The sequence below is a fragment of the Brassica napus genome, chromosome C3 (assembly GCF_020379485.1).
Source record: "Brassica napus cultivar Da-Ae chromosome C3, Da-Ae, whole genome shotgun sequence".
Lineage (NCBI taxonomy): Eukaryota > Viridiplantae > Streptophyta > Magnoliopsida > Brassicales > Brassicaceae > Brassica > Brassica napus.
Genome location: NC_063446.1, coordinates 26,293,290 through 26,315,188, shown reverse-complemented (window position 1 = coordinate 26,315,188; position 21,899 = coordinate 26,293,290). Strand labels below are relative to the sequence as shown.

At 40.1% G+C, this 21,899-nt stretch overlaps 7 protein-coding genes across 15 annotated transcripts; 3 read left to right on the top strand and 4 right to left on the bottom strand.

Moving 5' to 3' along the window:
* Positions 1 to 828: 828 nt before the first annotated feature.
* BNAC03G37520D (protein LNK3) lies at positions 829 to 2,616 on the bottom strand. Of its 2 annotated transcripts, none has more exons than XM_013838073.3 (6): positions 2,423 to 2,616; positions 2,043 to 2,326; positions 1,827 to 1,956; positions 1,574 to 1,696; positions 1,293 to 1,444; positions 829 to 1,201 (listed from the first exon to the last, which is right to left on the bottom strand). In XM_013838073.3, exons 2-6 carry the CDS (start codon positions 2,306 to 2,308, stop codon positions 1,078 to 1,080), a joined length of 795 nt encoding a protein of 264 aa, XP_013693527.1. In that variant the 5' UTR covers positions 2,309 to 2,326; positions 2,423 to 2,616; the 3' UTR covers positions 829 to 1,077. The 2 variants fall into 2 exon arrangements, with proteins under 2 accessions (XP_013693527.1, XP_013693528.1); XM_013838074.3 differs by having other exon boundaries at positions 1,827 to 1,953.
* A 414-nt stretch (positions 2,617 to 3,030) lies between these two features.
* On the top strand, positions 3,031 to 4,288 carry LOC106400761 (cilia- and flagella-associated protein 20). 2 transcript variants are annotated; one of them, XM_013841149.3, is made up of 5 exons: positions 3,031 to 3,169; positions 3,268 to 3,299; positions 3,391 to 3,632; positions 3,706 to 3,942; positions 4,039 to 4,288. In XM_013841149.3, exons 1-5 carry the CDS (start codon positions 3,117 to 3,119, stop codon positions 4,045 to 4,047), a joined length of 573 nt encoding a protein of 190 aa, XP_013696603.1. In that variant the 5' UTR covers positions 3,031 to 3,116; the 3' UTR covers positions 4,048 to 4,288. The 2 variants fall into 2 exon arrangements, with proteins under 2 accessions (XP_013696603.1, XP_022555214.1); XM_022699493.2 differs by having other exon boundaries at positions 3,706 to 3,956.
* Positions 4,289 to 4,433: 145 nt separating this feature from the next.
* On the bottom strand, positions 4,434 to 6,267 carry LOC106400759 (bifunctional protein FolD 2). Its single transcript, XM_013841148.3, has 5 exons — positions 5,978 to 6,267; positions 5,367 to 5,550; positions 5,137 to 5,294; positions 4,849 to 5,061; positions 4,434 to 4,763 (listed from the first exon to the last, which is right to left on the bottom strand). Exons 1-5 carry the CDS (start codon positions 6,092 to 6,094, stop codon positions 4,533 to 4,535), a joined length of 903 nt encoding a protein of 300 aa, XP_013696602.1. The 5' UTR covers positions 6,095 to 6,267; the 3' UTR covers positions 4,434 to 4,532.
* Positions 6,268 to 6,409: 142 nt separating this feature from the next.
* On the top strand, positions 6,410 to 11,887 carry LOC106400756 (retinoblastoma-related protein 1). 5 transcript variants are annotated; one of them, XM_013841141.3, is made up of 18 exons: positions 6,410 to 6,710; positions 6,993 to 7,090; positions 7,173 to 7,277; positions 7,361 to 7,506; positions 7,593 to 7,689; positions 7,752 to 7,798; positions 8,079 to 8,271; positions 8,356 to 8,422; positions 8,509 to 8,679; positions 8,759 to 9,823; positions 9,931 to 10,093; positions 10,182 to 10,254; positions 10,389 to 10,565; positions 10,663 to 10,782; positions 10,874 to 11,006; positions 11,099 to 11,211; positions 11,301 to 11,416; positions 11,502 to 11,887. In XM_013841141.3, the coding sequence occupies exons 2-18, from the start codon at positions 7,007 to 7,009 to the stop codon at positions 11,665 to 11,667; spliced, it is 3,036 nt and encodes a 1,011-aa protein (XP_013696595.1). In that variant the 5' UTR covers positions 6,410 to 6,710; positions 6,993 to 7,006; the 3' UTR covers positions 11,668 to 11,887. The 5 variants fall into 5 exon arrangements, with proteins under 5 accessions (XP_013696595.1, XP_013696596.1, XP_013696594.1 ...); XM_013841142.3 differs by having other exon boundaries at positions 6,989 to 7,090; positions 11,505 to 11,887; XM_013841140.3 differs by having other exon boundaries at positions 6,989 to 7,090.
* LOC106400757 (probable protein arginine N-methyltransferase 3) lies at positions 11,840 to 14,260 on the bottom strand. Its single transcript, XM_013841146.3, has 7 exons — positions 13,908 to 14,260; positions 13,376 to 13,780; positions 13,195 to 13,292; positions 13,044 to 13,122; positions 12,735 to 12,974; positions 12,465 to 12,632; positions 11,840 to 12,381 (listed from the first exon to the last, which is right to left on the bottom strand). Exons 1-7 carry the CDS (start codon positions 14,208 to 14,210, stop codon positions 11,947 to 11,949), a joined length of 1,728 nt encoding a protein of 575 aa, XP_013696600.1. The 5' UTR covers positions 14,211 to 14,260; the 3' UTR covers positions 11,840 to 11,946.
* A 407-nt stretch (positions 14,261 to 14,667) lies between these two features.
* Positions 14,668 to 16,593, top strand: LOC106400762 (NADH dehydrogenase [ubiquinone] 1 alpha subcomplex subunit 6). Its single transcript, XM_013841150.3, has 2 exons — positions 14,668 to 15,022; positions 16,209 to 16,593. Exons 1-2 carry the CDS (start codon positions 14,804 to 14,806, stop codon positions 16,389 to 16,391), a joined length of 402 nt encoding a protein of 133 aa, XP_013696604.1. The 5' UTR covers positions 14,668 to 14,803; the 3' UTR covers positions 16,392 to 16,593.
* LOC106400758 (transcription factor TGA6) lies at positions 16,562 to 20,121 on the bottom strand. 3 transcript variants are annotated; one of them, XM_013841147.3, is made up of 10 exons: positions 19,890 to 20,121; positions 18,899 to 18,950; positions 18,640 to 18,813; positions 18,498 to 18,572; positions 18,337 to 18,396; positions 18,156 to 18,233; positions 17,966 to 18,017; positions 17,433 to 17,704; positions 17,104 to 17,349; positions 16,562 to 17,027 (listed from the first exon to the last, which is right to left on the bottom strand). In XM_013841147.3, the coding sequence occupies exons 3-10, from the start codon at positions 18,703 to 18,705 to the stop codon at positions 16,881 to 16,883; spliced, it is 996 nt and encodes a 331-aa protein (XP_013696601.1). In that variant the 5' UTR covers positions 18,706 to 18,813; positions 18,899 to 18,950; positions 19,890 to 20,121; the 3' UTR covers positions 16,562 to 16,880. The 3 variants fall into 3 exon arrangements, with proteins under 3 accessions (XP_013696601.1, XP_048608960.1, XP_022555213.1); XM_048753003.1 differs by having other exon boundaries at positions 18,899 to 18,955; positions 19,896 to 20,033; XM_022699492.2 differs by lacking the exon at positions 18,899 to 18,950 and having other exon boundaries at positions 19,890 to 20,023.
* Positions 20,122 to 21,899: the final 1,778 nt, after the last annotated feature.

The window sequence follows — 21,899 nt, the reverse complement described above, 5'->3', positions numbered from 1 at the left end:
AATATAAGGAGTATTATATTAAATACAAAAGTTTTAAAATTTAAGATAAGCAACGTTTTGGAGAGAAAACCTTCAAACTTTATGTTTGAAGTTTTGCCAAACCTTAAAATAAAAGGGCTTTTGGAGATGCTCTTAAGTAAATAAGGGCCGGTCCTGAGCAAAGCCTAACGAAACATTGGCCTTAGACCCCCAAAAATTTTGGAAAAAATTACATAGAAAAAAGCTCCCAAAATTTTTTTTTTAGGCCTCCAAATTTACCAAAAAAAAATTTTTAGCTGTAATTTTAAAAAAACCGCCTACAGCCCCCTAAATCTCGGGGCCGGCAAATTCTAAATGCAACTTTTAGAAGTTTATGGATTGCGGTGTTGAGCTGAGCCATTGGATTTGGATGTTGAACGGAAGTGATATTTCTTCTCTTGCTTTGTATTCAGTTCAAGATGAGATGAGACTGAGATGGATATATGCAAAACCTCCTATGACTGACTAGTCTGAAAGTGAAAAATTCATAAACTTTGATATCTTCTAAGAGAATAACACCGTTGTATCTCTAGAGCCTGTGTAGATGATTCATCTCAGCACAACTAAGGAGTTATACAATCTGTTTTGTTTCCCTCTGCTCCGAATGTGATTATGATAAACACATGTAAAAATCAGATGATGCCGTTGGCTTTAGGCACAAGTTTTTGCTCTGAGTCATCATCAACTTGTCACCATGGAAGCATTCACTGGCTCATGTCTTTCTTGGTTTTGGTTGAATCTTAGAGAACTCAAAACTCTCCGGATGACTCAGTTAAAGCTTTATCACTGAGTTATGCTTTTCAGTGTTCATAATGAAACATGATGATCTTATACATATTGAGTCTTAGGCCATTAGGCATTGTCACACACTACTTCTAAAGTAAAAAAACATTACTGCAGAAAACTAAAAAGCGACCAGATTCTTTTGAGACGGATCAAAACTGAAGCTTGCAACATCGAGTCATCTATATATACAAACATATACACATGACAACAAAAGACTCCATACAAGAAGCTGATGAGGCGACAATGGTTTGATCTTTGATCCAGGCAGAAGCTCTACTGCACTCTCTCTGGTAGAGGAAAGTTGCTTATGTTGGATTCCATCTTGTTGTAAGTAAGGTTCGCGACGGCTCTGTCTATTGAGTTTGTTTCTGATTCAATCTCTTCCTCTCTACTCAACCTGCAATCAAATAACTGTCAGTCTCCTCGTAAAGAATCTAGATTTTGATCCTAAAACACACAAAAGATGGTTTCATCTCATGAGTCTATACCTGGTAGTGTTGTCACCATAATCATCATATCTGGATGCTTGCATATGGAACTCTCCTGAATCAGTGTTGTTGTCTGAATCCAACTTCTCTTGTGAGCTTCTTGCAAGCCGGTAAAACGTATCTCGGAAACACTTTCTTGTCTCATCAGTTAACTGCAAAGAAGCAAAAAACAAAAACAAAACCCTTATTATTATTATTTTTAAGACAAAGCATAAGTTACAACAAAGCAAGTCCACTGTATCAAAGACATGAACTTGGGATGTAAAATCACACTGACTCACCTTTTCTGAAGCTCTTTGTAGATCCTGCAACACCAGTTCTTCAGAGGACAGTTCATCATCCACATACTGTGAATCTAGCATGTTCTCTTCAGACATATCTGAGATTGTGAAAGGAGCCTCTTCCTATAAAAACCAGATTAAAAAAAAAATGGAGATCCTTTAAACATCAGAATCTCTAAAGTAACAGGAAGCCACACTAGATCACCAGCTCCAATTTAATAACTGTGAATGTAAATAAAAACCAATCCCTTACCTTTAAAGGCATGGCTTGACAATGGAACATGGGGACTTCACCACCACCATACATAGACGAAGAGCCAACACTGTTATTACTGCTGGAAGCACGATGTACATCTCCAGGAACATCCTCCAAGATAGAACTTCTTCAATAAAACCAGAGAGAGACAAAAACATAAGCATACGCAAAATTGCAAACGATAAAGACAAAGCTGAAAGAAAGAGGCTTTACAAGAACATATCATCCATCTGTTCGATTCCTTCGAACTCGTGAAGCGAAGAAGCGCCGTAGAAAGCTTTTGACCTCTTGGACTCTTCTTCTTCTTCGCTCGTCCTCATACCCATCTGGCTGTTAAAACGATCGTAATCAAAGCATTTCTCAGCAGCGTCAGGGGAGTTCATGCTCCATCCACCACCCCACATACCATCAGATGGTGACGTTTCTTGATAAGTAGGCACAACAAAATCTTCAAAGTTCCTTCCCGTATAACAATCCATGATCGATATGTTATAGATCTATCATAAAAAAACAAATAAAGCTGATAAATTTCAGAAACCCATTTAGAGAATAAACATGAATCTAACAATAACATCTAAGAAAAAGAAACTTACTTTGGTTCAGACACAGATCAAGAAGCTCAGATCAAGAAGAAAGAGAGAAGATTTAAGAGAGAGAGAGAGGATTGTGTTCTGTAATGTTTCAACTTCCTAGGAGGTAAAGAGATAGATGCAAGTAAGAGAAAAACAAGCGCGTGAGGTTGGGGCGCGTGTGGTATATCTTGTTTTCGTGGCTCAGGATTCATAGACGAGATTTGTGGCTCAGATCTTTCCTCCATCTAAAGCGCTCTTCTCATTGGTCCACGTGTATTTCCGTATCTTGTCTTGTCTTTAAAACCCTTGCAAGTTGCAGTGTTTTCGACCCTACGTTTTGTGTTATTCCGAGAGTAGCCTTCGCAAGCAGTGCTTGAGTGACTTAGTCGGTAGAGGATAAACCAGTCATTTTCGTAAGGAGACGTGTTTCGCTTGGCTGATATCTACTGCATACGTGGCTAGTTGTTTGTGGAGGAGAAAACACGTGGCATGTGATAAGCCGTAGAATGGCACGTCGGTATCATCGAGGTAAAGGGGGCGATATACCTTATCCAACTCAAAGAGTAGCACATGGAGTAACGGGCCAGGGCCTAAACATTAATGGGCCTAGAACTAAAGCCTTAAAAAACGATCAAAATTGGTAAGCAGCATCTTCCTCTTTGCGCATTGACAATTTTTTTTTGTTCCCACGGAGGAGCTTCGGAGAAGCAGGAACATGTTCAAGAACACGTTTCAATCTGGGTTTCTGTCTATTTTGTACAGTCTAGGGTTCGTGTTTTTTTGTTTTAAATTATTGTTATTTAATTGATTGGAAAATTTCGATATTCTCTAAATTCGTATGAACTGTTTTGATATAATTTCTACAGAAGCAAGCCTCTTCAGATATGGGACAAAGAAGGTAACCGATTGATTATAAAAATTGTTTTAAAAAAAAAGAATTTGAAGTTATTGAATCAAGTTATTTAGCTAATCATTGTTTTGATTCATAGTTGAGGATGGCCATGTGAAGCGTTGCCATGATGATGACATACAATCCAATGTGCTTGAAGTAGTTGGATCAAACATTCAGTCTACATACATCACATGTCCCCCTGATCTCTCCGCAACTCTTGGTATCAAACTACCCTTTTTAGTATTGGTAGTGAAGAACATGAAGAAGTATTTCTCCTTCGAGGTTCAGATTCTTGATGACAAGAACGTGCGTAGGCGTTTCCGTGCTTCTAACTTTCAAGTACGTATCACTAGTGTCTCTGAATCCCTCTTGTGCAGTTTCTTGTGTTTAACTAACTGTCTTTGTTTTGTAGTCTGTTACTAGAGTGAAGCCATATATTTGCACGATGCCATTGAAGATGGATGAGGGATGGAATCAGATCCAGCTGAACATGCCTGATCTTACTAGGAGAGCTTACGGGACTAATTACGCTGAGACGTTGCGAGTTCAGGTTCATGCTAATTGCCGTCTCAGAAGGATTTATTTCGCTGAACGTCTCTACTCAGATGAAGAGCTTCCTCCAGAGTTCAAGCTCTATCTCCCAGTGCAGGTTTGAGTCTCAGAGTTTAGTCACTAGTACTATACTATCTTCTCTCTTTCTTGCATGATTTGCTTTACTTACAAGACTCCTTTTGTTCGACTGCAGAAAGCATGAGTGTGTTTTTGCCATTGTCTTGGAAACTACTTTAGATAGACCTAAAGCGTCTTAGGTGAGAGTTTCAGGATGGCTTGTAGCATCCATTCTATTTGGAATTTGCCAATACCTTGAGCAGCTTTGACTTGATAACTTAAAGTTTGTTGTGTCTTTATGAAATGGGATCATATACGTTTAATAGATTCAATGAATAATGTACATGGATCTTGAATCAATGCATCATTCATGCTTTCTTTTTTTTTTTTTTTTTGCTCAAACATCAACTTTCCATTAACCAAATGATTCTAATACAATCAGATTGTGACCACAATGCCTCAGAAGCATCATTCATACTAGTATGCTAAGCCTTATGTTGTGTGCTAATTTTGAGGAAATAAACATTCAAATGGAATGCAAATTTTAAATTTTATTTGAGAGGGATAATGTCATCAAGCAGAGAACACAATTATAGAAATGTATCATAGATTACATACAGAAAAGATAGTTTACTGGCCAATGACCCGCTTGGCGCCGTCTAAGGTGTTTCTGAGCAGCATAGCCACTGTCATTGGGCCTACACCACCAGGGACAGGAGTAATGAACCCTGCGACTTTAGAAGCTTCTGCAAAATCAACATCACCAACCAAACGGTATCCTGATTTCCTACACGGGTCGCTGACCGCGTTAGTTCCCACATCGATCACTGCAGCCCCTGGCTTTATCCAGTCTCCCTTAATCTGAAAAATGTCAATGACAAATAGTGCTTTTGAATTTGATGAAAACTATTCACATTTGTCTACTAAGAGGATGAAAAAAAACCACCATGCAGGCTTGTCCAGCTGCAGCAATAACGATGTCAGCTTCTTTTATGATAGCCTCAGGATCCTTGGTGTGAGAATGTACAGTTGTGACAGTAGCATCAGCCTTGAGCAGTAGAAGCGAAACAGGCAAACCAACAATGTTACTCCGACCTACTACAACTGCTCGTTGCCCCTTTATCTTTATTCCACTTCTCACCAAAAGCTCCAAACTACCCTGCACACAACAGAGTCACCTCATCAATTATCCAAAGAGACTGAAGTGTGTAAGCAAAAAGAAGGGGAGAAGTACCTTTGGGGTGCATGGAAGGAAGAGGGGCTCTCTACCTTTCATAGCTAGCTTACCAATATTCAAAGGATGGAAGCCGTCTACGTCTTTATCAATGCTGATTGCACCCAGAACATTCTCCTCGTTGATATGTTTCGGCAACGGGAGCTGAACCAATATACCTGCAAAATCAAGTTCCATAGCTTATCAGTAGTGTTCGGATTTTACCAAAGTTACAATAAAGCTCAACTGACCATGGACTTGAGGATCTGAGTTTAGTTCATGAACTTTGGTTATAAGATCAGCTTCAGGAACATCCTCAGGTAAGTCAACATCGAATGACTTGATCCCAACCTCAGCGCAAGCTTTCCTCTTCATGTTCACGTAAGTCTGTGAATCTTTCCGTAACCCAACTATGACCACCGCTAGTCCTGGGACCTGCACGTAGCAAAACATCAGACTCTTATCTTTTCCATTATTACAAAGAAACCAGACTATATTGAAGTATAGGAACAAACAAATTCAAACTTTTGTTACACACTCTCTCTTCCTTTATGCTTTGCTACAATTATAATAAACCAATTTAGACAGAAAGTGTGCTTACTTGAGGTAACCAAGAGAAATGCTACTGAATAGAGTCGACACAAAAGTTAAATCTTTTCATGAATAGAACTTAACAAACGCAGTTTTCAAAACGATTCAACTGAAATGGCGGTTCACATTTGAGATTGTTAAGCTAGTTCAACCTAAGAGATGTGTGCGTGATCATTGCCTGTCGTATTGAACCTTAAAGCTAATAACTTTACGATCAATCACGATTCTATAGAGCAGAAAAAATCGTTTCTTTTGTGTGAAATTTGACTACCTTGCCGTGTTTCTCAGATAAATGGCGAACTTCCACGGCGATCTCTGATCGGATGGTGTGAGCGACCGCCTTCCCATCGATTATCTCCGCCGTTTGATCAGATGGTGACGACGCCATCCATGTATCTGCTTTATCTGGTCAGTAGTGTGTGTATATCCACTGTCGAAAGATGACGACGAGCACACTTTTGAATCTGAATTCGAATCTATCCGCGAATAGGAAGGATATTTTCTACTCCTGCAACCAAACGGTATCTAAATTTCCGCGAAAATCGAACCAAACGACGAAAACGGCGTCGTTTGAGGTGGGCCGGATCGTAACTTACACGAGGCTTTGTGGCGGTCACGGAAACACAGACGCCGTGAATGTCCAAATCCGTTTGTTTTAGCTTTTTAACCCCGGCGTAACGGCGAATCTGTTCCCTCTCCGCGTTTCACGGAACAGTAAAGAAGGTTTTTTTGGCGGTAAACTGGGTCACAGAGGTGTACGTGTCGCTATATCATTGGCCAACGTGTATATATATACTTGGTGTTATTTTCCCGCGCGAGATTAAATTACTTTTTAGGGTTCGCCGTAGATCTCTCTCTCAAACACCGTTTCTTCTTTAATTCGTCTGATTTAAGGCGGAGGCGTTACCAGTGTGAGAGCTCTTTTGAACTCTGGATCTCTCTGTTCAGCGTTTTACCAGCGACGTTTCGTTTTTTTTTTTGGGATCTGCGATACAGAAACAGATGTAAGATCTTTTCTCCTTTAGATATTTAGATTTGAATTTTGCTACTATTTGATTGTTCTTCTAGTAAAAAAAAAAAACAATTTTTCAATAGAAATTGGGGATTTTTTTTTTTCAATTTCTGTGATCAATTAACGCATCTTATTGCCTTGCAAAGTACTCTCCTTTCTCTTCTTCAATTAATCAGTTTATTAGGAGGAACAATTAGCTTAATTCGTCTGATTAATTCTTCAAATTGGGGATTTTTCAATTTGTGTGATTAATTTTCTTAAGTTAACAAGTTAGCTGCGTTGGAGACTATGGAAGAAGTTCAGCCTCCAGTGACACCACCCATTGACTCTAATGGAGACAGAAGTGAAGCAACTTTCTTGGACTTATGCGAGGTTTTTACTCTTACCTCTGGTGATCTAATTGCATATATCAACACCATGACTCTAATCCCTAGGATTAATTTTATTATTGCAGAAAGTTTTATTCCTTGAAGGGAGCGTTTGCGATGAAGCTTTGAAGTTGTTTACAGAAACCAAACAGATTTTGTCAGCAAACATGTCTAACATTGGAAGTGGAACGGTGAAAATACATTTTCTTCTCTCTTTTTTTTTTTGTCCTTTTATCAGTATTATTGATTAATTCTTTGTTGTTATGCTTATTAGGCGGAGGAAGTGGAGAGGTTCTGGTTTGCGTCTATTCTCTACTCAGTAAAGATGCTTTCTGTGAGAAGACAAGTGGATGGCAAGTCAGTAGTGGCTGGTGGTAATGGTTTTAATCTATGTCAGATACTGAGGGCTCTAAAGCTCAAGTACGTGTAATCCCAAGTTAAACCGTTCTTCTTACCTTTTTCTTGAAGTACATTTGTTTTGATAATGTTCTTTGTTTCTGTTTCAGTATTGTGGATTTCTTTAGAGAGTTGCCTCAGTTTGTGGTCAAGGCTGGTCCTGTGCTATGTGAACTTTATGGTTCAGACTGGGAGAGCAGACTTCAGGTACTGCCTAAGCTCTTTATATATTGTTTTATGGTGCATCATTGCTAACTTTTACTTAATAGGCAAAGGAGATGCAGGTGAACGTTGTCCATCTTAGCCTTCTAAGCAGGTGAGTTTAGTTCCTCTCCTGTCTTGCAGTCGCATGTTGTTTTTCTTTGTTCTGTGGAATGGTAGTGGTTGACATAGATATACATCTCGTAACATCTTAAGCTGAGAAGCAAACATTCTTACTATGCAATAATCAGAAGATGAGCTTGAATTGCTACTTCTAATTTCCGTAGTATCATGATTTAGAATTTCGGATTTCTTTTCTCGTGTGAAAAATGCTCTAGTTATTTTTTTCTTGTATGTATAACGTTTTTTTTTTTGGTACCTATTCTTGGTAACAGTTACTACAAACGAGGGTACCGCGAATTCTTCTTGACATACGATGCAAACGCAGAAAACACCCCAGCTAACTCTCCTAGTTACTTGCCGGATAGTTACCGTTTTGGATGGTTACTCTTTTTGGCACTCCGAAACCACGCTTTTAGTCGATTTAAAGACCTTGTGACATGCACGAATGGCCTAGTTTCTATACTGGTTAGTGACTACCTCTGGAACACTCCCTAGTAACACTTTTCAAAATGTAGTCAAGTATAGGCCAACTTTTCTTTTCGATGTCAGGCTATTTTGATCATACACGTCCCTTGCCGGTTTAGAAATTTCTGCATCAAAGACTCTTCACGCTTTGGTAAGTGTTTATTTTCTTGTAGCCTGGTAACTTTGGCGGCATTGGATATATTTATAATCTATTCTCATTTCTGTGATTAATTTCAGTAAAGAAAGGTGACAAAGATGTAGACTTGATTGCATCGCTTTGCAAGATATATGACGCCTCAGAGGATGAGCTGAGGGCAACAATGGACAAGACCAATAATTTGATAGAAACAATATTGAAGAAGAAGCCATCCGCATGCCAAACTGACAAGCTAGATAATATTGACACAGGTTGGTCTAAGAACATTTTTGTTGTAAGTTGATTGAACAGTTACCGGATTGTTTTTCAATAATGGATTTTCATTTTCAGATGGTCTGACATGCTTTGAGGATTTACTGGACGAGACATCCATCTCAACCAGCTTGATCACACTAGAAAAAGATTACACTGATGCAGTCTGTAATAAAAGCGAACTTGATGAGAGAGTCTTCATCAATGAAGAGGATAGCTTGCTTGGATCTGGAAGCTTATCTGCAGGAGCTGTTAATATTACTGGCGTTAAGAGGAAAATTGATTCTTTGAGCTCACCTGCGAGGACATTTATAAGTCCACTCTCTCCTCATAAGTCACCTGCCGCTAAGACGAATAGTATTGGCTGTGCTAACAGGTTGACAGCAACACCAGTGAGCACATCAATGACAACTGCCAAATGGCTCAGGACTGTTATATGTACGCTTCCGCCAAAACCTTCTCCTGGGTTGGAACGTTTCCTGAAATCATGTGATAGGGATATAACAAGCGATGTCACTCGAAGAGCACATGTGATATTAGAAGCTATTTTTCCAAATAGTTTCCTTGGTGACCGATGTACAGGCGGAAGTTTGCAACCTGTTAACCTTATGGATGACATATGGGCAAAAGAGCGGAGATTAGAAGCTATCAAGCTATACTACAGAGTTCTTGAGACACTGTGCAGAGCAGAAGCTCAGATTCTGCATGCAACCAACTTAAACTCTTTACTGACAAATGAGAGGTTCCATAGATGCATGCTGGCCTGTTCAGCTGAATTGGTTCTTGCTACCCACAAAAGCATAACAATGTTGTTCCCGGCTGTTCTGGAGAGGACTGGGATCACAGCCTTTGATCTCTGCAAGGTTATAGAGAGCTTCATCAGATACGAGGATTCTCTGCCTAGAGAATTGAGACGGCATCTGAACTCACTTGAGGAACGGCTGCTCGAGAGTATGGTATGGGAGAAAGGCTCTTCGATGTACAACTCTCTGATCATTGCCAAGCCATCGCTTGCACAGGAGATTAATCAGCTCAGATTACTAGCTGAACCGATGCCATCTCTGGATGCAATTGCAGCGCTTATTAACTTCTCTGAAGGACTAAATCATGCCTCATCTATCCAAAAGCATGAAACATGTCCAGGTAATTTAGTTTGTATTCGTGTCAAAGCAGTGTAAAGTCCTTTTCATACCACCTGCTGTTAACGGTGTGATTTTCTAATCAATATTCTCAAACTTACAACCATACAGGACAAAATGGGGATATTAAATCGCCCAAAAGACAGTGTACTGATTACCACAGCGTTCTAGTTGAGCGCAATTCCTTTACATCACCAGTAAAGGATCGTCTGTTGGCATCTGGCAACGTTAAATCCAAGCTGCCACCACCTCCGTTGCAGTCTGCATTTGCTAGGTACATTTTGGGTCATTGTGGGAGTTAGTTGGTTTGCTTTATATCCATGTACTCGTTAAGTTTTAACTTTTTGGATATTTGTGTACAGTCCTACACGGCCCAACCCAGGAGGTGGAGGAGAAACTTGTGCAGAAACTGGGATCAATATATTCTTCACTAAGGTAGATCAATGCCATCTTTGGTACAACTTATAATTGTTTGGTTGGATCTAACTGAAATATAGCACATAAAAAGTGATATTGATTACTGGCTATTGTCTTAACTATCATGTTGACTGCATGATGGTTATCCACAGATTAATAAATTGGCTGCTGTCAGAATCAACGGAATGGTGGAAAGGCTACAACTTTCTCAGCAAATAAGGGAGAGTGTATATCGTCTCTTCCAACATGTACTTACTCAGCAGACTTCTCTTTTGTTTAATCGACACATTGACCAGATCATTCTCTGTTGCTTTTACGGAGTGGCCAAGGTGAGCAGAGTGTGATTCTTGGTCTTAACTTTATGTTTGTGTGTGTTTATAATGGCTTCTCTTCCGCTAACACTTTTTTTCATGAATCACCCTCTAGTTATCCCAAATGAGGCTGACTTTCAAGGAAATCGTATTCAACTATCGGAAGCAACCACAGTGTAAACCACTAGTTTTTGGCAGCGTTTATGTGGATTCTTTTCATTGTCGCCGTCAAGGGGTATTATATGTACACCTTTAACGTTAAGTTGAACAAGTCTCGTTACTCTGTGAAGAAGACTAAAACTTGTGACAATTGACTTTTGTATCAGAGAGTAGGGCCAGATCATGTTAACATCATCACATTCTACAACGACGTATTTGTTCCTGCCGCAAAGACGCTGCTGGTGGAGATAGTTCCTGTGAAAAACGACCAGGATGTGGAGGCCAATAATAAGCCTGAAGGTAGTTAAGAAACGCTAGGCTATTGTTAGACGTGGGCTTTATCTATGAATGCAGTACCTAAGTGAATTGATTGTCTTAATTGGATTTTACAGGTCATTGTCCTGGATCCTCGAAAGTATCAGTGTTTCCCAGTGTTCCAGACATGTCCCCTAAAAAAGTATCTGCTGTGCACAATGTTTATGTTTCTCCCCTAAGGGCATCAAAGGTAAAGAGATCTCAGTCTTGGGCAGGAGGGAGAGGAGCAGGTGACAATATTGTTTTAACTAAACCTTCCATGTGTTGGTGTGTTTGCAGATGGATGCTCTTATTTCACACAGCTCAAGGAGTTCATATGCTTGCGTTGGAGAGAGCACACGTGCTTACCAAAGCCCTTCAAAAGACCTATCAGCCATCAACAATCGGTTGAACAAGTAAGTTTTCAACACACATCTCTCATCAGCTTCTTCCTTATATGCACAACATTTGGATAAAACCAACTCATATATCTTGGCACAGCAGCAGCAACAGAAACCGCAAGAGGACGCTTAACTTTGACGTAGAGCTGGTCAGCGATTCTATGGTAGCAAACAGCCTTCCCCTCCAAAAACAACAAAACCAAAATGGAAGCGATGCATCTCCCTCAGGTGGTGCACCCCTCAAAACCGAGCCACTACATTCATAGATCATCATCTTTCTCTCATATCTGCAACGCCAACTTCACTTCAAATACGCTTACCATCTGTAAATCCTTTGCTTAGAAAGTTTTTTTTTTTAAATGTTTTTAGCTTTCTAGTCATCACGTCAGGCTATGAGCCGATGGATCCCTTTTACTGTCTCTCTTTAACATTTATCAATAAAACAATTATTCTTTTACCCTCAATAATAAAAAGGAAGTTAATCCACATCCTTGTTTTAGATCAAAAATGGAGAAAATGTGTCTTACAATTGGTTACAATCACATTCATAGATTAAATATCTGAACTAGCCAACAACGCTTCTGACCGTTTAAGCTCACACCTGTAGCCTCCAATGAGACATCAATGCTGCGATGCTCAGACGCTCGTGCAACACTCACACGCAGATGGATGCTCGAGGCAGGACTTTCTTCAGTTCCAATAGCTCCACTTCTGTCAGCACCAGACAGAACCGTGTCCGGTGCCAATGAGATTGGTTCTTGAAACGTCAAGACCGTCTGGGCCCAGTGCGTTGGAGGAGTGTAGGGTGATGCGGATAGCACGGTTGGGTTTTCCTTGCAGAACCTATCGGTGAAACCTGTGTCAAACCACAACACAACACCGTGGCACAACCTAGCTTCTGTTTCTGATTCAATGGGCTCAAGCGTTGCTGTTTCTGTGAAATCTACTTCATCTGGTTTCATGGTAGCCAGGTCAAACGCCTACAAACGAAGAATCACAGCAAATTCAATGAAGTTGATTCTACTAAATAGAAAGCAAATAAAGTTCGAGTAAGTTTCCAAACCTTGAGAAGGGCAGGTCCAGTCACTAAATCACGGTCCTCTATAACGTCAACAACGGGAATCCTAGCAGTATCTTCAAGAACCTCCTTGCCAATTAAAGACATGTCAAAGCCATAGACATCTTCCCAGAAAGGAAGACTTGTGGCGCCTTTGCCAAATCCAGCTACAAACTGAGATCCCAAGGAGGAGAACAAAAGGGATACAAATACAACTCATCAATATGTATCAGAAGAAGAGACAAAACATTTGGAGAGACAGACAATAACAATCACCATGGTGGCTGTGTCAGGGAGGATTGCACCTCCAGGTTTCAACCACCGATCTCTTGCATAGAGCACAGAGGTGAGCATTGACTCGTATAGAAGGCAGTATCCCATCCATTCGCTGACTAACACATCAACACTTTGAGGTTGAATCTGTATCGAGTTTTCTAGCTCTTCAACCATTGACTGTGCTACTTCAAGTACCCCATTATGCTCGCAATCATTAAACACTTTGTTATCCTTAGCAATCTGTTAGAGATTAAAAAACAGTTTCAACTTGGAGAAGAGTTAATATAATAAAAATAACAGAAAGCTAACCTTAGTAGCAACTTTGGCCATCTTCTCACTAGCTTCAACTGCAACTACCCTTGAAGCCCCAGCTTGAGCAGCAAAGAGACTACAGGCAAAGAAGACGCATGTTTTAGTCATGACTATAGAGCGACATAGATAGCAAGTAGAACTAGCTCACCTCAATATTCCAGTTCCACAACCAACATCCATTACAACAGAGCCAGACAGGAGACTCGGATTCTTCAAAAGAGCATCTCTGTATGCTTCTGTCCTAACCTGTGAAGAAGAATAAACCAAAATGAATATACATCCAATCCAACAGTTGATAAACAAACTCACATATCAGAAGTGCGTTTTACCTTATCACTTATCATCTCCTTGTGAATCCCAAACGAACTATAAGATCCAAAATAGTTCTCATTCACCTTCCTAACGTTCCTACCGGCTAACCTCTCATCACAAACTCTTGCCTCTTCATCTTTCCCATTTACTACTACCAAACCATCCACACAACTTTGTTTGTTTGAGATAAGAGTAACATCCTTATTGACTGACACATCATCAATACTTAAATCCCCAAGTTTCTGCAAATCCTCCATCAAACCCTCTCTATCTAATCCCTCTTCCTCTTCTTCTTCTTCTTCTTCCTCGTCATCAGCAAAGCTGTACAAAAGCGAATCCTCCTGCCAAAAGGGTTTCAGATACTTCTCATCATCCCAAGGAAAGTTCACATCTTTGACATCAACAGCTTTGTTCTCAGCCACCTAGTTTCATCAAAAGGAACCAACTTTATCAAAAAAAAAGACAAAAACTTTGCATAACAGGGAGTACAAGAAGCACATAAAGGAGACAAAAAACTTTGCATAACATGGAGCACAAGAAGCAACTAACCTGTGACCGAACAAAGTTGATGAGCTTGAAGGAAGAGTAGAAGTCCAGTTTCAGCTCCTTTCTAACTCCGTGGAAATCAAACGCGTGGCTCACACGACAGTGCTCGAAGAGTAGAGCACAGGACACGAAGTGAGAGTCGCAGAATAAACAGAGGAAGTCAGATTCGGAGCCGTCACCGTCCTCCTCCACACCAGCTTCCCAGTCTGCCCAGTCTCCGTCCTCTGAGAAGTTCTCTTCTGTATCGTCGTCATCGCTGTGGCTGATAAGTTCGTTCTTGACCATCTTTGTTGCCGCAGCAGCCATGAGAGTGAGTGAGTGATTATTTCAGCACGGCGCTAACGTTCTGAAGAAGGAGAGAGGTTTAAGAAGCGGAGAGACACCGGCGAGGATGGAGTGCGTAATGACGTTTTTACCCTTATTCACAAAACCATTTGGTTTAGTTAAATCTGACTTTAACCGGGAAATTAAACCGAAGTCTTTATTTTATAAGCCCATTTCGCCACTGAGTCTTAAAACGACGTCGTCAAACATCTGGAAGCATTTCAGTTTTTTTCTTCTCTCAAATCAAACTGACTTGTATAGGCCCATTTTGCCACTCAATGTAAAACGACGTCGTCTAACCTTTTTTCCTTTCTCAAACCAAATCTGACTTTAACCAGAGAGTAAAACCAAAACAAATAATTACGAATTGTTTTATTTACAAAATCTTCCTCCAAAATATTATTTTATCGATTAGGCCCATTTCGCCATTCGATGCTAAAACGACGTCGTTGACTGTTTCTCTCTCAAATCGATTAGTTCCTCTCTCATTTTGTCTTCTTTGCTTTCGTTATCTCAGGAAGAGAAAAAAAAAAAAAATCTCGATTCATCGATCAAACAAGCGTTAGATAGATCAGATGGCGGCACCTTTCACGTTGAGGAAAATCGGCGTCCCTCCGAACTCAGCGAACCTGACGGAAGCTCGCCGCCGTGTATTCGATTTCTTCAGAGCAGCCTGCAGATCCATCCCTACCATCATGGACATTTACAATCTCCAAGACGTCGTCGCGCCTTCCCAGCTCCGCTTCGCAATCTCTGCTCAGATTCGTAACAACGCTCACGTCACCGACCCTAAGGTAACTTCCCCTAAGTAATCGCACTCTGATTAAAAAGTGGAAGACTTTCTTTGTCTGTGTCCCTGAATCATTGAGCCTTTTTGCTTGTTAATCTGGGTTCTGTTGGGCTTTTGACTTGGTTTAATCGTTATCTTTGTCTGAAAGTTGAGAGCTTTGGGGACTTAAATCTTCTGGTTAGTTGAGTCTAGTCTATGATTGAAGTGCCTTTGTGGGTTGGGTGGTGGGTAGAGAGTTTCTCAGAGCAGAAAGGTGTGAGCTTTGGGGACTTAATGTTGTGGGTAGTCGAGTCATATCGATGATCGAAGTGCCTTGTGTGTTGGGTGCTGGGTAGAGAGTTTCTCAGAGCAGAAAGCTGTGAGCTACTTGATGTTCTGGGTAGTCTGAGTTTTATCGATGATAAAGTTTCTTGTGGGTTGGGTGGTGGGTAGAGAGTGTCTCAGAGCGGAAAGGTGGGAGCTTTAGTCTAAAGCTGTGCTACCTTTGTGTGTTCCTTCTGTGTGTGACATTAGATACTTTCCTTCTTTGCATTTGTCTAAAAGAATATGGAACCAAAAGTCTGTGTGATGAATAAATGGATTGTTTCTACACTTTGTAAAGGTTTGCTTGTGTGGCGATTTGTTCGAGTTTTGAACCATTAATTTAAGGCATCTTCTTGTGTTTGAATGCAGTATCTCGGGTTTTGTTTGTTTTGTTCTCTTGTTAGGTGATTTTAGAAATAGTGTTGCTTCTGCAGGTGATTAACCTGCGTTCCATTGCACTTTTGACTTGGTTTTATTGTCATCTATGTCTGAAAGCTGAAAGCTTTGGGTACTTAATCTTCTTGGTAGTAGAGTCTTATCGGTTATGAAGTGTTTTGTTGATTGGATGCTGGGTATAGAGTTTGTAAGAGCGGAAAGGTGTGCCAAGGCTTTGCTAGCTTTATGTGACATTAGACACTTTCTTCTTTGCATTTTTCTAAAATAAAATAAAATGGAAACAGAAGGCGATGTGAAAAACTTGCTACAATAAATTTGGATTCTTTCTATTTGGTACCTTATGCTAAGGTTTTGCTTTGGTGGCGATTTGTTCGAATTTTGAACCATTAATTTAATGCATCTTCTTGTGTTTAGCTCTCTTTTGGTTCTCTGTTGGCTCATTTAGAATGCAGCAATCTATAGTATTCCTGATGATAGTATTGCTTCTGCAGGTAATTGATCTTCTTCTATTCAAGGGAATGGAAGAGCTGACTGACATAGTGGATCACGCTAAGCAGCGTCACCACATCATCGGTCAGTACGTTGTGGGTGAAGGGCTGGTGCAGAATACCGGAAGCAAAGATCAAGGAAAGTCTGATTTTCTCAAGAATTTCTACACCAGCAACTACTTTTGAACTCATTTTCGAGTTTGCCGTTCCAGTATTGTATTTCATGACTTGAAGAAGCCGTCTTCCCGAAAATAATAAGACCTTTTTTCATTTGTATGAGTTTGGTCAAACCTCTCTAAGTTTTATCTGTGACAGTGTTTGTTGTGCAGATATTGCTATGATTTAACTCTCAAATATAAATTGAATTGGTCTGTTTGATTTATGATCATTAAACAATCCAAGTTCCTGAAAGTGTATCCCATCTCCTGTCATGTTCAATATTCAAAGGCTATAAACATCCACTCTCTAGAAACTACACAACCTGATTGGCTAAAGATTACAACACACAACACAATCTAAGTCTTTTGGGGATCTCAGAAACCCATTTTCAAGATCTGCAGTCTTCTGTAAGATGAGAAAGGCCTTTTGCTTTGTGATTCTCTTGGAAGGAGTATACCTACCGATTTGAATTGTAAGATTATGTATAGAAGGTGAGTAAAGCACTATCCTTGTGTTTCACTCTCTTGGCCGGGCAAGCCACAATGAACTAAGAGCACGTAGGCGAGATGAATAATCATGTATGGCAAGAAAAGCTCGAGCTGACTGACGCGTTGTTAACACTCTAATCATCTGTTGGAGTGTTTGCAGCCTCAAGTTATCAGCCTGCCACCAAGAAATTGCCTTATAAACTCCATTACACCTATGTATAAGATATATCTCTTTCACATTACAAACGTACCTGGCGGATGAATCCTTCGAGGGTCCCTAACTGCCCCATTGCCATAGCCATCTGACCCATGTAGCTTGCAACATTATCAGATGAACTGGAACCAAGAGTTCCACTAGATAAAGTATCAGCTAATGATTGCTGTAAACTCTCCATCCCTTGAGATAAGGCATCTTCAGCCTGCTGGGACGTCTGCTGCAAGCTATTTAAGCCCATCACCTGTCGTTCTGTTATCGGCTCCAGCTGATTCGCTATAAGCTGCCAGCAAAAAAGTTATTGACCCATTATTTAGAGTTGGTTTGTTCATCAAAAAAAATTATATGAACTTGTGAAGAGCTCACCTTGAGAAGTTCAGATGAACGGAACCCACCAAGCCACAAGAAACATCTCTCAGCTGGTGTTTTCCACATTCCAGATAGTAAGTGGAAGACATCATTCTTAGCTGCACTGCTCTTAATCCTGAAAAGCTCTTCATAGTGAGACATCACTCCCTCCACAATTATCCGGAGCTCAGTATCACCTGCGTGAGCGTTCAGAGCAGATCTCAGCTCGTTCATTTGCTTGTTCTTTTCTTCAAGCCATCGTGAATGTTCGGCGTCAAATGCCAAAGCCCCTTGCAAGAAGAAAAATGTACAAAATCAAGAAACAAAAAAACATTGATACTTACACTTTGCAGACCTACACCAGTGCTAACTAGACTCTTGAACCGTTAACTCTAAATAAGCCTTGGGATATTGCCATTAGATGACTTATGCAATCACCAATTCATCTACCAAATCAAATCCACTAGCGAATAGAGTGTATGCAAATTCTATTTCCTATATATAACCAAACAGATCAATCTGTGAACCAACGGAGAAGAAAAAGAACATACCATTTCCACCAGTAGAATGGGCTTGGTCTCCTGAGCTTGAGATGAAAACTCCCTAAAAATGTTAAATTTTCATTTTTTATCAGTTATGCGTGCAGAAGGTACAAATACACAGTCATGGCTGAAGTGAAGTATCTTCCTCATGAAGGTATACTTATCAGAATCAAACCAATTTAAGGAAGAAAAGTTAAACCTGTTGCCTTGCTCTTTGCAGCTCCTGCTCAAGTTGAGTCAGCTTCAACCGGCTGTTCTCCAGCTGCTGAACATACGCCTATGGAAGAAACAATAACATGCTCAAGGTAAAGGCAAATAACTATTCTTCTATAGAAGTTATATAAGAAAATTCAAAACAAGAGCAAAAGCAAGATATATACCTTCTTCCTCAGTCTGCTTTTCCTTGCTGCTTCTCGGTTTTGAGCAAGCCTACGAACGGTCTACGGATCAAAATAAAAAAAAAGGAAACAAAACAGATTATGCATTTGCAAAATATAAACATAACATATACTTGTTGATCCGTAGAGATGAATGTGATCACCTTTTGATCCAACTTATCCTTTGACCGACCACTGGAGTCGGAAGCAGCAGCAAGCATCCCTTGCCCTCTCTCAGACTGCATGTAATTAAGATTATAATGAAAGTGAAATAATAAAATGATTAGAGATAGATTATGAGCTAACCCCCATATCTCGAGGATCTGTGTCGCCATCAGTTGAAGCATCAGTTCTTGAACTGGTATCAGCCATGTTAGCTTCAGTACTAATACTTGATTGCAGAGACTATCCACTTGTCCTCCCTTTTGCAGTGCAGCGATTTACCTCAGGTGCAGAGTTCAACACTAGAGGGAGAAGAGACTGAAAAGAAGCAGGGTAAGGAAATTAAATGATAGCAGAGAAAGAAAAGATAATCAAAGAAGAGAGAGATACTACAGAATCTTACCAAAACAACCAATGTGAATGGATAAGGAACAACCAGTGAACCATTGACTGAGCTGAATGGAAGAAAAAAAAAATATAGTTTAAGTACTACTTTCTCTTTTGCTACCTAGTTTTCATATAATCCGGACAAAGGGTATATAATATAGATTGCTGGTTGGTTCAGTTTCATCCAAGTTTAGATTAGTTGACTGTCCCAATTTAATTTTGTTTTTTAAAATTGAAATATAGGAAGCATTGATTTGTGCCGGAGTAAAAATGAAAGACCCATCAAATGTGAATACTATATAACGAATCAGAAAATACCATAAACAAAGAAAATAAATACACATGAGCTAATGAATCTAGTGCTGAGTAAACTACGCAATAAAACACTAACGTGCATAAAACAGTGAAAGCCATTACCAAAAGGTCCAAAAGCAACTCATTAAGGCACCAATTAAAAAATACATCCAATATAATTCTATCCAACCAAACAAGTAGTACCCTCTGAAAGATTGAGGGAGGACACACGTTCAGACATTACTTTTAACCAGTAGATCGGAGTTAACGTCAGTGGAACTTATCTAACTTCGACTGTACTAGAAAATGTCTAAGCTTAGAATTTTAGGTACACGGACGTTGGTTCACTGAAACAGGCCTAAGTCACACCCCAGTTGCTTAACTAGGTACACGGACATTGGTTCACTGAAAACCAAACCGAGAATTCTAAATCTAGCAGTTCATCACCTCAAAACCAATATTAACTCATACACCGGGAGATTCAAAATCTATTCTTTGAAGAGAACACAAAGAGACACATGAAAATTCAAATCATAATAACATTTAAAAATCCATTGTTTTTCGTAAAGCTTGAAACTTTATTGAGCTTCTGGAAAGTCAACTACGTCTTAGTGTCCAAGGCAAAACACACAAAGTGAAGAGAAAAGGTAAAAAGCTTTTTCCAATGACTAAACCAAAACTGAAGCTAGAGAGTTTTTAAGGAAGAAGCTGACCTGAAAAAAAAAAGGAAATCTTCTTTGTCGGAGGTAAAAAAAGGTTTGTCTGAAATCGGATTTGAAGGAAGAAGAAGAGAGAGACGATCCGAAGTTTCGATCTCCGAGAGACGTCGTTTTGACTACAAACCCACCACCATCCCCCAAAAGAAAGAAACATCGATCATTTTAATGAGAAATTGCAAATTAAACCCCCGTTTTTATTCTTATTAGCTCCAACAAACTCTATAATTGTAAATTGCAAAACTACCCAATGATTGAAGATATCATTTGTCTTTTGATCGGGTTTACTCCCATGTGCAAACTTCAATCCACTTTAAACACGACTTTGTTCCTTATACGTGCCTGGTGCCTCCTCGCGTTCCCAAGGGTTTTATTATTAGATTGTTTGATAAACGACTAATGATGGTAATGTAAATATGATTGCAAAGAAGTATAGAATGTGTTAGAGATCTCACGTTGAAAGTTTTAAGGGATTAATACTAATAAGATATAAACGATTTAAATTATCCACTTATTATCAATTAGTTTTGAATCAAAAACTTATAAAATAAAATATGATATTAACGCTTCGTTGCAACCAAGTAAGTGGTTTAGAAATGGTTTGTTACTGATAAATAGGTAGGATTTGAAGAGAGGAAATGCTCCCGGGCATTTTAGTCGATGGTAGCTTTTACCCAAAGAATCTTTGAGAGCACGACTGCATTACCCCCTGGTTTACTGCTATTCTTAGCAAAAGCCTGCAACCTTTTTCTAAACTTTTCAAACTGTTACCTTTTTAAGGAAGTTTCCAGCAGACTTTCCCAGACACTCTGCTTTAACCAGCAGTCTGTCCGACCTCTGACGAAGATTTTCGTCTCGAAGCCCGTCGCTCTTCCTCACCGGAACTCACCAAACATGGGTCATCTCCTCTGGGCTCCCATTCCGTTTACATCATCTTCATCCTTTCTTGCTCTAGTCTCTGGTGTTTACCGGAACTAAGCAAACAAAGAACTACAACCAAAGATTGACTAAACTAGTTTAAGGGTTTCCTTACTATTTAGTCCTCAAGCTCTCTCGCCCTGCAGTAAAGGGCCATCTCTCTCCTACATCATCTTCCTTTCTCTCCCTGGTACAGAGGAATCTCTACTAAAGAAACCCTAACTCTCAACCAAAGACGAAATCTAGTCTCAATGGCAAGCAAACGACTTACAGCAGCCGAAAAAGGAAAGGAACGGGTATCTGAACCTTATCAAGCTCCGAGAACGGGCCGCATCCGAGTCCAAGAACCAGAGAACTTATACCTGATCCAGAAACACTCCCTCACGATTGTGGGGAGAGTTACCAACCCCTCTGCCCAAAAAGTGTGGTCCCTAATTCCTTTCTTCACCGAAAAATGGAGTACTGGAACACGGCCTAGAGGCTCTGATCTGGGACAGGTCATGTTCCAGTTCCAATTTGATACTGAAGCAGATTTGCTTGAGGTACTGGAAAAAAGACCTTATACCTATGCAAAATGGTTGGTCATTGTTCAAAGATGGGAACCGACGACATCCCCAGAATTCCCATGCCTCATTCCTTTTTGGATTAATGTCCAACGCATCCCACTTCATCTATGGACCGAGGACGTGATCCGAGGAGTTGGCCAGGATATCAGAATCTTTGAAGGAGCGGAAATCACATCGCTTACGGCCAGAATGCGGGTCCATGTCAATGGACGTCTACCGCTAATTACAAGCTCTGTAATAGAGTACCCAAATGGTGATGAAGTCACTGCTAAGCTAGTTTATGAAAAACTTGGAAGACATTGCTCCTGCTGCTTTAGACTGGACCATGAGCTACGCGATTGTCTTAAAGCTAAAGCAGAAAAGAAAGCGGCATTAGCTACTACCTCAGATGAACTCTGAGATCGATCCCAGTCTGCTAGCTCGCCGGGACGACCTCAACTTCAGAACCAGAAGAGAACCTCCTACACCAACGCTGCCCCTACAAGCAAAGAGGATAATAGAAACAGGTATCATTATGACTGGG